The sequence below is a fragment of the Oryctolagus cuniculus genome, chromosome 10, assembly GCF_051225735.1.
Source record: "Oryctolagus cuniculus isolate XC-2025 breed Fujian yellow rabbit chromosome 10, ASM5122573v1, whole genome shotgun sequence".
Classification (NCBI taxonomy): domain Eukaryota; kingdom Metazoa; phylum Chordata; class Mammalia; order Lagomorpha; family Leporidae; genus Oryctolagus; species Oryctolagus cuniculus.
In genome coordinates, this window is record NC_142876.1 from 104,166,609 (window position 1) to 104,181,196 (window position 14,588).

Here is a 14,588-nt window from a genome sequence, read left to right on the forward strand (position 1 = left end):
CGGTGCTCTGCTCCCAGGCAGCGTGCTACCACTCGGGCAGCTCACGGGCAGGGCGGCCTTCCGTCCTCCCTCACGGTTAAGGAGCCCTGGGGAAGGAGCTGATTGATGAAGGCGTGTTTGTGCCCTGCATGTTGGCTAGACACAGGCGAGGCAGCAGGAATTTCTTGCCTAATGAAAGCACAGAATGAGAGCCAGAGCCCTCGCAGCCCTCCCAGGAGTGCCGGCCTGGGCCCCCCTCCCAGCCCGGGCGGCTGCCCCCGTGCTGAGACGCTGCTGCCCCGTGGAGAACACGGCCCGGGTTTCCATCTTTTCAGATCTTTTCCCAGTAACTGTCCCTCCGGCGTCACGACAAGGCAGGGGTCAGCCTTGCCCCTCCTCCCCGCTCCGGGTTGGTGCCACCTGGCGCTGCACAGCTTCCAGGCCCTCGGCCGTGAGCTGTGCGTGTTGGCCTGGTCTAGCTCGGCTGTGCTGCCCTTGAGAAGGGCAGGAGGTTCTGCCAGGACAGGTGTGGGCTGGCCAGCCACGCAGTTGTGGTGAGAACAGAGGAAGGGGAGAGAACGCGAGTTAGCATCCCTGGAAGCAGCCTGCACGTAAGACGCGTCTGGCACAAGTGAAGCACCCGGTGGCTTAGGTCTCCAGGAGAGGCGGGTGCTGGCGAGGGCTGATGGTTGCAGGTCTCGGAGAATGAAGAGAAAAAGGAAGGCGGAGACTGGCGGGGACTTGGACAAGTGTCCTGAGAGAGGCCAGCTGTCACAGCCAGCAGGGCCACAGGTGTCTTCAATGGCCTCAAGGGAGGGAACAGCCAAGGGGGCCCGAGTGCAGGTCGGGGTGTAGGGACTGCAAGTTTATGTAATACTAAAGTAGCCTCTACTGTTTGTCATCGCTGGCTTCCCAAGGATTCCCAGCCCCTAGGAACGCAGACCTGAAAGCACACGCATGAGGGCATTCAGAGCAGCTTGATTTCCCTCCGTAGACAGTGGTCTCCTGTAAGCCGCCAGGAGAGCCCGACTTTGCTGTCCCTGGCTCTGGACACAGCTGGGTAGTGTATGTGAAAAGCCTTAGAAATGCTCGTGCCCTTGACCTAGTAATTCCACTTCCAGGTACGTTCCCAAAGCAGCTCGCGATGCAGGGGAGGGAGAACAGCAGGTACAGCGACTTGCATCCCAGTGTCGTTGGCACCTCGTGAGTCACCGCTGTAGGGTCGGTGCGGTGAGGCGGAAGCGGTTCTTGGTGTCCCACGTGTTCGGTGCTCTGGGGCTGTGTCCCAGCTCTCAGACTGTCAGCGGCCTCGCTCCCATTGCTTCCCAGACACTTGCGGGTTTGGGTTCTTAGGCTTCTCTGATCCCACTGAGCAGCACTCGGGGTCTGGGGACTCAGGGCCTCCTGAGGTGACCTGCAGCACCGGGAGGGGAGCCAGTGGGAAAGGCACGGGGTGCCCTCATCAGACTGTGCCGTGGGATCAGGCCCTGGATTCTCTCTCCTTCCGTTTTACTCCCCTCCTCTTCTCTCCTGTGCTTGTGGGACCCCCTCCCAAACAAGCCAGCAGAACAGGAGTCCTTGCCCCAGGCTCTGCTTTCCGGGGGAAACGCAGACTAATTGGTACCCGTGGTCTCCCTAGGCAGCAGGCCCTGCAGGTGGATGAGTCTGTGGCCTGTGAGTGGTGGTGGCTGGGTTCGCGTTGGTGTGACCAAGAGTCGCCTGTGGCGGGAGGCACAGGAAGACAGGAAGTGTTGGGCTGTGAGAAATCTGGACCACACGATGGTGCAGGTCAGTGGTAACAATGAGAACTGCCATGGGAAGTCTCCCCAAAACTGGCAGGCTCATCAGCCAACTTGTCAGCCTGTGGCACGCCTTCAAAACCAGAAGGCTGGGGCTGGCATGGTGGCACAGCAGCATTAGCCACCACTTGGGACGCTGGCATCCCCTACTGGAGTGCCAGTTCAGGTCTTGGTTGTTCCACCTCTGATCCAACTGCCGGCTAGTGTGCCTGGAAAAGCAACAGAAGATGTCCCAAGTCCTTGGGCCCCTGCCACCCACACTGGAGACCCGGATGGAGTTCCCGGCTCCTGGCTTCAGCTAGGGTTTGAGAAGAGCAGGGGACAGATGCTAGCTCCTAGCTATCGAGCAGACTCAGTATCATTTTCATGATGGTCAGCAAGGTTCAAGGCCATCACAGCGCATCTCAGCCAGATGTGCAACTCCACACTCCCAGGTCTGCTTCCCCTGCCACCAGGCCCACCTTGAAGGACAGAACAACCGGAGCTCCGTGAGAGCCAGGGGCAGAGCTGACGCCGAGCGGAGCAGGTGACAGCCCAGCCCCCACCGTTTGAATGGATGCCTTTGCAGGCGGCCATCTTGGAGGCCCAGGTTCCAGGCCCCTCCTGTCTGGTGTTGACCAAGGACTGAGCCTGCCGCCGCAGTGTTCTTGGAGACTGGTGCTCTGCATGCCTGCCCTTTGGAAAGTTCTCGGCTGCGTGGGCTGGGCCGCGGTTCTGCTGACCCGGGGCCAGGGGAGCTAAAAGGAAACATCTGTGCCGGGCGTGGTGGGGGTGGAGCCGCGCTGGGCCAGAAGTTTCCGTGTGGTTCAGGCTGATTGGGTGGAGGGCCCCAGCTTGTTTTGGAGCTCTGAGCCTTCCCACTGTGCCAGAGGGAAAAACAAAGCACTTGAGAACCGAGGGGTGTCTCCCGGGCGTGCTTCCTCTCATTTTCCTGCCCTTGGGCCTTGTTCTTGTTGTGTGTGCAGGGGGAAGTGGATGTGGAGACACGGGGTGCTGAGGGCAGCACCCCTCCCCCGCTGCCCCTGCACCATGCAGGCAGGAGATTCTCACGGCAGGGATGGGATTCGTGGTGGTCCACGCCCGGCCACAGGTTTGACACTGGCAACAAATAAAGCACAGTAGCCACCAAGCCCCCAAAAGCCCAGACGTCGGTGGCTTCCTGAATAAAGGGTCCAGTCTGACCTCAGGAAGTGCAAGGAGGAGAAGGGACGGAGGGCAGGACAGCCAATTCCTGGCCAGCACCAGGGACCCCTGGGTCATGGTTCACCCCCACCCCGGGCGGGGGCTTTATAACAAGCCAAGGGTCCGCTGGTGGAGCCAGCTGCTTTTCAAGTAAATGAGCTCCCCATCCCTGGAAGTGTGTAGGCAAGGCTCCTACCCCTTGTGCCACAGAGCCGACTACTCCCTTAGCCAGATGGGGCAGAGCGGATCCCTGGGAGGCAGAGAAAAACCTGAATTCCTTAAGGACTCTCGTTTCTTTTCCTGAACAATCTCAAGTCAAAATCTGCAAGTGGAAGAACCCCCCCACCCCTCGCCCCCACGGGTGAGTCAGCTGTCACCTGCCACCTCGTCTCTGCCCAGCACTTCAGCGTGCGTCTCATAGCGCCCCCCGCCCCCACCACGCTGGATGGCAGCGTGGGGCTGACACCACCACCCTGTGCCCCAGCGTCCCCCTCATGTCCTTGTCCAGGGTTCCACCCTGCTCGTCCGGCGTCCTCCGTCCCCCAGCCGGCAACTGCCAGCTTCCAGGGCGACCACAGTTGTTGTGGGGTGTCCGATGGTTTGGGTAGGAATTTCAGAGAGGGAGGCTTCATTCCCGCTGCCGCCCGGCAGGTGCAGCAAGCTGTTAATGACGTTAACTTGGTTCACCATTTGCTTGTTTTTCTTTCTGTAGTGAGTAAGGCTGCCGGCTGCAGGTCCTGGGAGCTGAGTAAGCTCCCCAGGGGGCCCTGGGCTTGTGGTGTATTCTCTTCCTCATTCACATCCGCATGAGCCGTGCCTTCTGTTCCCTGTGCTGTGCCTTCTGTTCTGTTGCGATCACTGTTTTGGTGCTCACATGTTGTCCCTGGTTTTGGCCCCGGGCACCTCCTTCAAGATGGCGCTGTGTTCTGCTTTCTCCAGCCCGTGCAGATCCAGCCATTTCTCCAGGGGCTCCAGGCCCTTGAGGGGAAAGTTTTGTTTAGAAGCCAGGACATGGAGGCCCCGAGGACCAAGGCTGTACCAGGGGGAGTGGCCCCACACATTTCCACCTGGTGCAATAGACTGAGCTTGATATGTTCAAATCTGCAGCGGCTCACCAGTCACTCTGATTTTAGCCTTGTAACTCTCCTCTCCACATGTGTAACTCCTTTGTCTGACTGAGAAACCCGGCTCCCTCTGTCCTGCAGAGTCACCCCCGCCCCATGCTCCCGTGTGTGCCCAGCGCCTCGTCCCAGCTGTTCCCCTCTGTGCTGATCGCCCACGCCTCTGCTCTCCCTGATGCCTCCCCCTACCCTGCTGGGCTCGGACCTTCTCCCTGCTCCCTCTCTGACCCCTCCCACACTGTATCACCTGTGGTTGCTCCCCATCCCACTGACTTCAGGACAGGATGGCTGAGAAGGGGGATGCGAAGAAGGGAAGGGCTTTTTTCTTGTATTTAATTTTTTTTTTTCTTATTTGAAAAGCAGAGCGAGATCTTCCATCCACTGGTTCGCTCCCCAGCTGCTCACACTCGCTGGGGCTAGGCCAGACTGACCCCACGAGCCTAGAATTCAATGTGGGTATCCCACGTAGGTGCAGAGACACAGGGCTTGAGCCGTGGCCTTCTACCACCCAGACTGTGTGTCAGCTGGAAACAGCTGGGGCTGAAACTCGGGCCCTGGGATGCGGGACACAGCTTCCCAGGCAGTGTCTCACCACTGTACTGAACACCCACTCCTTGTGTGTTGTGTTGTTTTTTAAAAAAAAAAACAAAAAGTGCAATCATGTACATAGAGACAGAACCCCAAAATGATCATAGCAAGCATTCTAAATCCTTGGGGCGGCCAGCCCAGACCCACCTGGAAGGCCCCTGGCTGCTCTCAAATCCCTGCATGGCACCCAGCCTCAGTTTCCCCAGCTGTAAGGCGGGGAAGTGACAGAGCTTCTGTCGTGTTGCTGTGAGGGGCTGGTGCCAGGCAGAGGCGCGGCCCAGCCCCCACCCAGGGGGCCTGCTCCGCAGAGGCAGGCTCTGACTTTCTCCGTTTCTAGAAAAGCAGGGCCGGGCAGCCGGCTGGGTGTTCCTTGGCCTCGCGGGCCTTCCTCCTTCTGCAGGCCTTAATTTTTGTGTTTTTTTTTTTTTTTTTTTCCTTTTGGCACGCCAGCCGCCGAGTCTGGGAGGGTTTCCTGGACAGAGGGCCTTGCAGCTGCTGCTTTAAGACCGCAGCCCAGCAGGGCGCGGCTGCCACTGTGTCCCGACCCAGGCGCTCTGCAGGCTTCAGCATGGAGCTCCGGGGGACCTCCCTGCTCCTCTGCCTCTTCTCCCTCCTGACCCAGGTGCCCGCCGAGCCGCCAACGTCCAAGCCGTCCCTCAAAATCAAGAAGGCTGCAAATGTCAAGAAAGGTAAGGAGGGGGCAGGGCCCCCCATCTTCCCAGGACGCCCCCTCTGGACCCGGGGTGGTGTTGGCACCGGAACAACCCCTGGCTCTCAGATTCACGAACTTTCCAGATCAGCTAAGTTGGTAGCTGCTCCTCTTCTCCCCAGCATTCCCACAACACTTTCAAAGAAACCATACGTTTGTCCTGGCAGTGTGGAGAGGCTTGGCTCTCACGAGGGTGCACCACACAGGTTGTGCTTTGCAAGCTCCAAGCCTCAGTTTTCTCATCTTTAAAATGGGGATGGTGGCATCGGCCCAAAGGCTTGTTACACAGATTTGATGATGCAAATTATGTGCAGGTGCGTAGCCCAGTGCCTGGCACGGGATATGCTTGATGCATAGGGAGGAAAAAGAGCCAGAGACTTCCCCCTGTCCTAGGGTGTCACAGCCTGCTCCCACCCAGGCTCATGGCCCAGAAGTTGCCCTGCTCTCCTCGGCTACCTCCCCGCGTGGGGTGTCCTGGGGTTGTCTTGGCTGCTGCTAGACCTGTGCCTGCAGCCCTGCCTGCAGTGAGGTCACCCCAGGCTGTGTGGAGACAACATTGCCATGGCAACAAGCTGGGCTGTCACCCTGAGAGTGCTCCTGGCGGGGAACAGTCCCTGGAGGTAGGGCGGGAATTTGGGCAGAGCAACGGGTAGCCGCGGCCAGGAGCCTGGGAAGAAAGGAAAGGGGCTGTGGGGCTGCCCAGGGCCCTCTCTGCATCTCCTCTGTGAATGGACAGTGCCGTCCATGAAGGTCCCTCAGTACCACGGAGCCCCATGGGATGGGAGAAAAGACTCTCCGAGACTCAGTCCACAAGGGAACCAAGGGAAGAAGCTCAAGACAGAATGGGGACTGTGCTGGCACGGATCTGCACAAGACTTTTCTGGAAAGATCCAAGAGCTGGCAACAGTGACCAGTCTCTGGGCAGAAACGCTGTGGGGCAGGGGGCAGCCTCTGTTATGGTGGGGAGGGGGGCTTTCACTCCGCGAGCCAGCTGGGTTTTCAGACTGTATGCATGCATGACCACGCACAGAATGTGGGCAAGGCACGGAGGGCTCAGTGCTGCCGGGGGCACATGACACCTGCCTGGAGTGCTCTCCCTGGGGGGCCCTTTGGAGGCCCAGGACCCTGGGAGCCTTCGATCAGCGGCCAGAGCCTCTGGCTGAAGCCCACTTCTGTGTTCTGACTCAGTGCGCACCTGCCGCCGCACAGCAAGCCTGCCAGAGCTTTCTCCCTGCAGGGACCAACACCAGAGCTTGTGGGAAATGAAAAATTAAGTTGATCTCAATGCAACACATGTTGCAGTCTGTGCCTGGGTTTTTCACAATGTGCATCCTCCACGGATTTCAAAACGTGTTGCACTGCAGTAAACACCTTTTAATTCCATTTTCCTAGGCACTTTCTGAAGTGGCTTCAAATAGGTGCTGGGCACAGACACAGGGAAACACAGCCCCTGCTGTGGTGGCCAGCACTCAGGCATCAGCAGCTGAGCTGGGGGCAGGGCAGAGAGGTCATCAAAACCCAGGTGCCCAGGCCCCGCCTCTGCAGACGTTGGTTCTGGGGACAAGAGTGGGCTCCAGCGCCTGCCTTTCCCATGCGTGGCCAGTGGTTCCTGGGAGCAGCAGGGATTGGGGGGGGGGGCAGTCCTGTTGTAGGGCTGGCACACAAATGTGGAGGAGGGGGGTTCATCCCAGAGGAGGCCACTCAGCAGGTGGGAAGGAATGGAGGGGGGGACAAGGCCTGTGCTAAGTCCCCACTCCAACCCCCAGGGTGGGTGAGAAGCAGGAGCCCAGGGTGCTTCTGGGAGCCCCTGTGCGCTGTGTGCTGAGCCAGCCAGGGGCGTGCACGAAGGGCTCAGAAGGCTGGCATTGCAGAGGCCACACGGCCACACCGCAGAGGGGTACAGGGGACAGGATGGCTTCAGAGGGGCCACCAACCCTTAGAACAGGGACTGGGCCAGGCACGGGGACCTGGAGGGTGTCCATTCCCCTAACACATCAGCAGTCTGAGGCTCAGAGACACAGGGCAGCTCAAGGGCCACCCCCACCAAGCCCCCCTCCCACTCCAAGCCCACCCATGGCTGTAGAGACGCCCCTGCTCCCACACCCCCCTCCACTGAGCCTAATGCTGCCGGCTCCTGGCTGCTTACAGGCCCTGGAGGATGCTTTGTGCACGAGGCACAAGGCACGCCCTCTGAACTGACCCTGTAGGAGGTCACCCTCCTTCTGTCTGACCCTGCCTGGTCATGGCCAGGCTCTTCCCCCATACCCTGAGCTGAACGCCCTTGTGCAGTGTGCATCTCACACAACCTCATGTGCACCCCTGCTAACGTATCCCTGGGCACAGAGCTGCTGGGAACCAGAGGCCCAGGGTGAGGCACGCGCAACTGCAGGGGTTGCTCAGTCCCAACCTCTCCCTGCTCCGTGCCTTGCACGTCTGTCTCTGGGGCGTCTTCCTCGGGTCTGATAAATTGCATCATTAATTTTGGAATGCACTAGTTCGTGCCCTGCTCTGACCTCAGCCCTCACAACCGTGGCCCTTATGCAGGCCCAGCCCAAAGGACCAGGAGCGCAGCTCCCTATTCCCCACCCCATGCTGGAAGCAGCTTTGCTGGAAGCCACTGGGGCTTCAGAAAGGCAGTGGCCTGCCCATGGTATGCCCAGCGGGCGTTCCCCACCTGCTCCTGAGAGCCCCAGCAGGGTGGGGCCGGAGTTGGCCGTGGCCTTGGGGGCGTGGGGACCTAGGGTCCAGGCCAGTCCTGTGAACCACGGGCTCTGTGATCCTGGGCGAGTCACTCCAGCCTGGCCTCGGTTTCCCTGCCTGTGATGGGGTGGCGGGGGACAGCCCAGACCACCACGCAGCCCATGTCACAGGCTGATCTGAGCATGGCAGAAGGTGGCAGAGGGAAGGGTTAGCCCCGAGCCTGGCCCCAGCACTGGCCTCCTCAAAGCGCAAACGCTGGGTTCCCTCTGCTCTCACGAGAGTGGGTGAGCTGTGACCCGTGTCCTTCCCCCACCGTCCTCTGAGATGGGGAAACCAAGTTCAGAGAGGCTGAGCAGTTGCAGGTCACGTGGGGTGTGCAGGCTTACCTTTGGGGCCCTGGGCTGGAGCCCCAGCCTTGCTGGCTGTGGCTGGGGGAAGAGAACCCCACACGGCTCAAGGGACCCTGGCCTTGCTTCCTGAGCTCTGCCCTGCCTGGAGGGGAGAGGGTGGCTGGGCACCCACCCCTGCCCCTGGGGACCAGCAGCCATCCCGAGCTAAGGCAGTAGCAGGAGCGCCAGGCAAACCAAGAGCCATGCAGGAGACGCCGCTACTGCACAGAGAGGACGCAGGCCAAGACTGCAGGGTGTGGGGAGTCACCACCCTCCCTCCCCACCCCGTCCCCTTGTGCTTGGAGGGAGCAGGGCCCACCCTGTCCAGTCCCCAGCACCACCCCATTTCCCCTGCCTTCCTGACGTTTGCCCCTGTCCCCGCTTCCTCTGAACCTTGTCCTAGATGTCGTGAGCCCGAAGATGTTTGAGGAGCTGCGGAGCCGGCTGGACAGCCTGGCACAGGAAGTGGCCCTCCTCAAGGAGCAGCAGGCCCTGCAGACCGGTGAGTGTGGGTGGCCGTGTGGCCAGCAGCCACCTCTCCCCTGCGTCAGGCCGGCAAGTGCAGGGGCCTCGCCCGTCCCCAGCCGCCGCCTCTCCTGGTGAGGGGGGGCTGCTCTGATGTGCAGCCATGCGGCCGAGCCTCCGGCCACAGCTGAGTGTGCAACACAGAAGGTCCCAGAGGACCAGAGGCTCCACAAAGAATAGGCTCCGGCCCTCTCTGGGCCCCGGGCCCTCCTCACCCCACGCACCTCCCCACCCCTCCCAGGGCCTCCCCACCCCTCCCAGGGCCTCCTCACCCCTCCCACCTCCCCACCGCTCCCAGGGCCTCCTCACCCCTCCCAGGGCCTCCTCACCCCTCCCACCTCCCCACCGCTCCCAGGGCCTCCTCACCCCTCCTAGAGCCTCCTCACCCCACCCAGAGCCTCCCCACCCCTCCCAGGGCCTCCTCACCCCTCCCAGGGCCTCCTCACCCCACCCAGAGCCTCCCCACCCCTCCCAGGGCCTCCCCACCCCACGCAGAGCCTCCTCACCCCTCCCAGGGCCTCCTCACCCCTCCTAGAGCCTCCTCACCCCTCCCAGGGCCTCCTCACCCCACCCAGAGCCTCCCCACCCCTCCCAGGGCCTCCTTACCCCTCCTAGAGCCTCCTCACCCCTCCCAGGGCCTCCTCACCCCACCCAGAGCCTCCCCACCCCTCCCAGGGCCTCCTTACCCCACGCAGAGCCCCCTCACCCCTCCCAGGGCCTCCTCACCTCCCCCAGAGCCTCCCCACCCCACCCAGAGCCTCCTCACCCCTCCCAGGGCCTCCTCACCCCACTCAGAGCTTCCTTACCCCTCCCAGGGCCTCCTCACTTCTCCCAGGGCCTCCTCACCTCCCCCAGAGCCTCCTCACCCCTCCCAGGGCCTCCTTACCCCTTCTAGAGCCTCCTCACCTCTGCCAGGGCCTCCTCACCCCTCCCACCTCCCCACCCCTCTCAGAGCCTCCTCACCCCTCCTAGAGCCTCCCCACCCCTCCCAGGGCCTCCTCACCCCTCCCACCTCCCCACCGCTCCCAGGGCCTCCTCACCCCTCCCAGGGCCTCCTCACCCCTCCCACCTCCCCACCGCTCCCAGGGCCTCCTCACCCCTCCTAGAGCCTCCTCACCCCACCCAGAGCCTCCCCACCCCTCCCAGGGCCTCCCCACCCCACGCAGAGCCTCCTCACCCCTCCCAGGGCCTCCTCACCCCTCCCACCTCCCCACCGCTCCCAGGGCCTCCTCACCCCTCCTAGAGCCTCCTCACCCCTCCCAGGGCCTCCTCACCCCACCCAGAGCCTCCCCACCCCTCCCAGGGCCTCCTTACCCCACGCAGAGCCCCCTCACCCCTCCCAGGGCCTCCTCACCTCCCCCAGAGCCTCCCCACCCCACCCAGAGCCTCCTCACCCCTCCCAGGGCCTCCTCACCCCACTCAGAGCTTCCTTACCCCTCCCAGGGCCTCCTCACTTCTCCCAGGGCCTCCTCACCTCCCCCAGAGCCTCCTCACCCCTCCCAGGGCCTCCTCACCCCTCCCACCTCCCCACCGCTCCCAGGGCCTCCTCACCCCTCCTAGAGCCTCCTCACCCCACCCAGAGCCTCCCCACCCCTCCCAGGGCCTCCTCACCCCACCCAGAGCCTCCCCACCCCTCCCAGGGCCTCCCCACCCCACGCAGAGCCTCCTCACCCCTCCCAGGGCCTCCTCACCCCTCCCACCTCCCCACCGCTCCCAGGGCCTCCTCACCCCTCCTAGAGCCTCCTCACCCCTCCCAGGGCCTCCTCACCCCACCCAGAGCCTCCCCACCCCTCCCAGGGCCTCCTTACCCCACGCAGAGCCCCCTCACCCCTCCCAGGGCCTCCCCACCCCACCCAGAGCCTCCTCACCCCTCCCAGGGCCTCCTCACCCCACTCAGAGCTTCCTTACCCCTCCCAGGGCCTCCTCACTTCTCCCAGGGCCTCCTCACCTCCCCCAGAGCCTCCTCACCCCTCCCAGGGCCTCCTCACCCCTCCCACCTCCCCACCGCTCCCAGGGCCTCCTCACCCCTCCTAGAGCCTCCTCACCCCACCCAGAGCCTCCCCACCCCTCCCAGGGCCTCCTCACCCCACCCAGAGCCTCCCCACCCCTCCCAGGGCCTCCCCACCCCACGCAGAGCCTCCTCACCCCTCCCAGGGCCTCCTCACCCCTCCCACCTCCCCACCGCTCCCAGGGCCTCCTCACCCCTCCTAGAGCCTCCTCACCCCTCCCAGGGCCTCCTCACCCCACCCAGAGCCTCCCCACCCCTCCCAGGGCCTCCTTACCCCACGCAGAGCCCCCTCACCCCTCCCAGGGCCTCCTCACCTCCCCCAGAGCCTCCCCACCCCACCCAGAGCCTCCTCACCCCTCCCAGGGCCTCCTCACCCCACTCAGAGCTTCCTTACCCCTCCCAGGGCCTCCTCACTTCTCCCAGGGCCTCCTCACCTCCCCCAGAGCCTCCTCACCCCTCCCAGGGCCTCCTCACCCCTCCTAGAGCCTCCTCACCCCACCCAGGGCCTCCTCACCCCTCCCAGGGCCTCCTCACCCCTCCCACCTCCCTACCCCTCTCAGAGCTTCCTCACCCCTCCCAGAGCCTCCTCACCTCTCCTACCTCCTCATCCCTCCCAGAACCTCCTCACTCCTCCCAACTCTTCACCCCTCCCACCTCCACTCCTCATAGAGCCGCTTCCCCCCCCACACATGCAGACCATTGAGTCCACCATCCACATTGGCCACCATGTCCTTCCTACCACGGGGCCTTTGCACATGCTGTCCTGGCAGCCTACTCATTCCCCGGGATCCACCTGAGAAGTCCCTCATGCGTTACCTTCCAGGGGTCTGCAGCCCCTCCTCTCCAGCAGGCTCCTTGGTTAGCAGCTCTTCCCTTATCAGTTACTGCAGTCTGTCAGGGTAGCCTCCTTTGTTCTTCTATATCTGCTTTTCTTCCGGGGGGGGGGGGGGACTAAGGTTCCAGAAAACCCCACAGTGGCCTCCGCAGGAAGCCAGCCTGGAAGTAGGCAGCTTCAGGTTCTGCTCAGAGGCTTCATTCGCCGTGTGGTCCCCAACTCCAGGCATCATCCATGCACTCAAGGCATGAAGCAGGAGGCGCGCGGCCCAGCCACCCTGCCAGCCAGAACTCTACCACGCGGCTTGAAGAGGGTCCGAGAAAGGGAGCGCATAGCTCTTCCGGCCGCCAAAGCGGGGCAGACATGGGAGACAGGACGCGAAAGCAGGTGGCCCAGAGCACAGATTCAGAACGCACACCCTGCCTCTGCGGGCCTCAGTGGGCTCATCTGTGAAATGGGAGGGTGCCCTTGCAGGGTGAGCTCTCAGCTCCCTCCTGATTGGTGCGCTTGCACAAAGTCAGCAGAACCCGGCGCTACGTGCGCCTGAGGGCGGGGCGAGGTGGGGACCTCCCTGCATGCCTCCCTCCATGACTCACGGAGGCCCCGTCATCCTGCTGGCCTTTCCCTCCACAACCCAGCTCACGCACCCGCCCACGCAGGAGCCAGGGAGGTCCCTGACAGGCACAAGGGGCCAGGCCCGCCCAGGCCCTGCTCTCCGGGAGCCCCGCCCGAGCCGTGACAGCACACCGTGGGATTGGCTGCGGCCCAGGGCGCGGCGGGGGCCGAGTGCAGCGGAGCTGGCAGGCTCGTGCCCTGGCCCGAGCCGCCGAAGGCCAGTGGCCGCGGTCGCACCCGGAGCACCAGCATCCCCCAGGGACCGGGCTCAGCACGCACGGCGGGCAGGCACAGGAGGAAGAAGGCGCGGGCAGGGGCAGAGTCCAGCGGCACCGGAGCCTGTGAACGCGTCCGTTGGCTGCCGAGGGAGCTCGGAGCACGACGGCGACCCGGCAGTGCTGTCCTGAGCTAGGGCAGGAGGGCTCAGTGGCCACTCCCTGGACGTGGGCGCCAATTCGGGCCCGGCATGGGACGTCACGGTGTCCCCAGCAGGCAGGCAAGGCACAGGGCAATGCTAAGCTGTGACACAGAGGAGGCAGGCAGCTCCCTGGGCCGAAGCCCATGAGCGAACACCTCCGTGGGCTCCGGGGGACGCTGAGAGCCACGGGAGGCGGGTCGGGTGCCCACGGGGACGTGGGGACGCCACTGAGGCCGTGTTTGTTGGGTTTCAGCCTCCAGGAGTGTGGCCTTGCTCTGAGCTGGCAGGTGTCCGGCCTTGCAAGGGAGGGGTGTGGCCTGGCTGCTGCCCAGGGTGCCCTGCTCAGGTCTCTCTGGCCTGGGGCTAGGAGTGGGCGGGGCCTGCCCCGGGCAGCTTGGGTGACAGCCACCCCTCCGTCTCCCCTCCCCCCAGTCTGCCTAAAGGGCACCAAGGCGCACCAGAAGTGCTTCCTGGCCTTCTCGCAGGCCAAGACGTTCCACGAGGCGAGCGAGGACTGCATCTCGCGCGGCGGCACGCTGGGCACGCCGCAGTCGGGCTCCGAGAACGACGCGCTCCACGACTACCTGCGCCAGAGCCTGGGCCCCGAGGCCGAGATCTGGCTGGGCCTCAACGACATGGCGGCCGAGGGCGCCTGGGTGGACATGACCGGTGCCAGCGCGGCCTACAAGAACTGGGAGACGGAGATCACGGCGCAGCCGGACGGCGGCAAGGCCGAGAACTGCGCCACGCTGTCGGGCGCGGCCAACGGCAAGTGGTTCGACCAGCGCTGCCGCACCGCGCTGCCCTACGTCTGCCAATTCGCCATCGTGTAGCGCCCGCGGGCCAATAAAATCCGTGCAGCCTGGCGCGGCCTCGGCTCTGTGCCGGGCCCCGGGGGGGGGGGGGGGGGGAGGAGGGAAAGGGGTGCTAACCGGGAGGGGAGGGGTGGGGCCCTGCACATGGGGGAGGGGTGAGAGTGGGAGCGCCCCTAAGGGAAAGCGGCCTGGGCAGGAGTGGGGCGCAGGGAGATGTGCACCCCACCCTTTCCCAGCACGGCCGGCCGGGGAGCTGGTCCAGGAGCCCCGTGAGAAAGGGAGTGTGTGTGTGGGGGGGGGGGTGGTGAGTGGGTGTGGCTTGCTGCAATCACCCTGCCACTCACTGAGCCCCTCCCCACCCCCATGCACGAGCTGTAGGTAAGCTGTCTTCTTGGATCTCAGCCACCCAGCACCCAGCACTGGACACCGCGCCATCTCGCTTTTCCAGAACAGGAAGTCCCTGCTCAGGAAGTCCAGGGACTTGTGCTGGCCGCAGAGCCGGGACTTCCCTCGGTCTCCCCAGCACGCTGACCGGAAATAAAGCCCTAGCCAAGGGGGCCCGTGATCCCAGTGGGCCAGCTCCGGGGCGCCCCGGCCCTGGGGTCGCCTCCCCGCGGCTCGGGGCTTCCTTGTCCACCACGTGGACTCGAGCGAGCGCCTCTCCCTGCTGGTCCTGGTGCGTGTCTGGCCCTCAGTGATAAGGCGATGATGACGGTTCGGTTTGCTGGATGGGGACTGGGTGGCTCCGGGGAGGCAGTCCTCAGGGCCCTGGGTCCCTACCTGCTCAGCGCTGTCACAGAAGCATCTCCTGGGATCCGGCCACTGGGAGAGGGAGGTCATGAGCCCGCGGAGTCTCGGGCTCTTTCCACCGCCTACTCGGTCTGCTGGCAGGGTCGAGGTGGCCA

The 14,588-nt window shown here is 63.8% G+C and overlaps 1 protein-coding gene across 1 annotated transcript; it reads left to right on the top strand.

The window, feature by feature from the left end:
* Positions 1-5,198: 5,198 nt before the first annotated feature.
* Positions 5,199-13,734, top strand: CLEC3B (C-type lectin domain family 3 member B). The gene is made up of 3 exons (XM_008260499.5): positions 5,199-5,358; positions 8,871-8,969; positions 13,301-13,734. The coding sequence occupies exons 1-3, from the start codon at positions 5,238-5,240 to the stop codon at positions 13,699-13,701; spliced, it is 621 nt and encodes a 206-aa protein (XP_008258721.3). The 5' UTR covers positions 5,199-5,237; the 3' UTR covers positions 13,702-13,734.
* Positions 13,735-14,588: the final 854 nt, after the last annotated feature.

Excerpts from the sequence above, each read along its gene's own strand:
- CLEC3B (XM_008260499.5), top strand. The coding sequence starts at position 5,238 with ATGGAGCTCCGGGGGACCTCCCTGCTCCTCTGCCTCTTCTCCCTCCTG. Across the intron at positions 5,359-8,870 it reads GGCTGCAAATGTCAAGAAAG|ATGTCGTGAGCCCGAAGATG; the intron begins GTAAGGAGGGGG and ends ACCTTGTCCTAG. Across the intron at positions 8,970-13,300 it reads GCAGCAGGCCCTGCAGACCG|TCTGCCTAAAGGGCACCAAG; the intron begins GTGAGTGTGGGT and ends CCCTCCCCCCAG.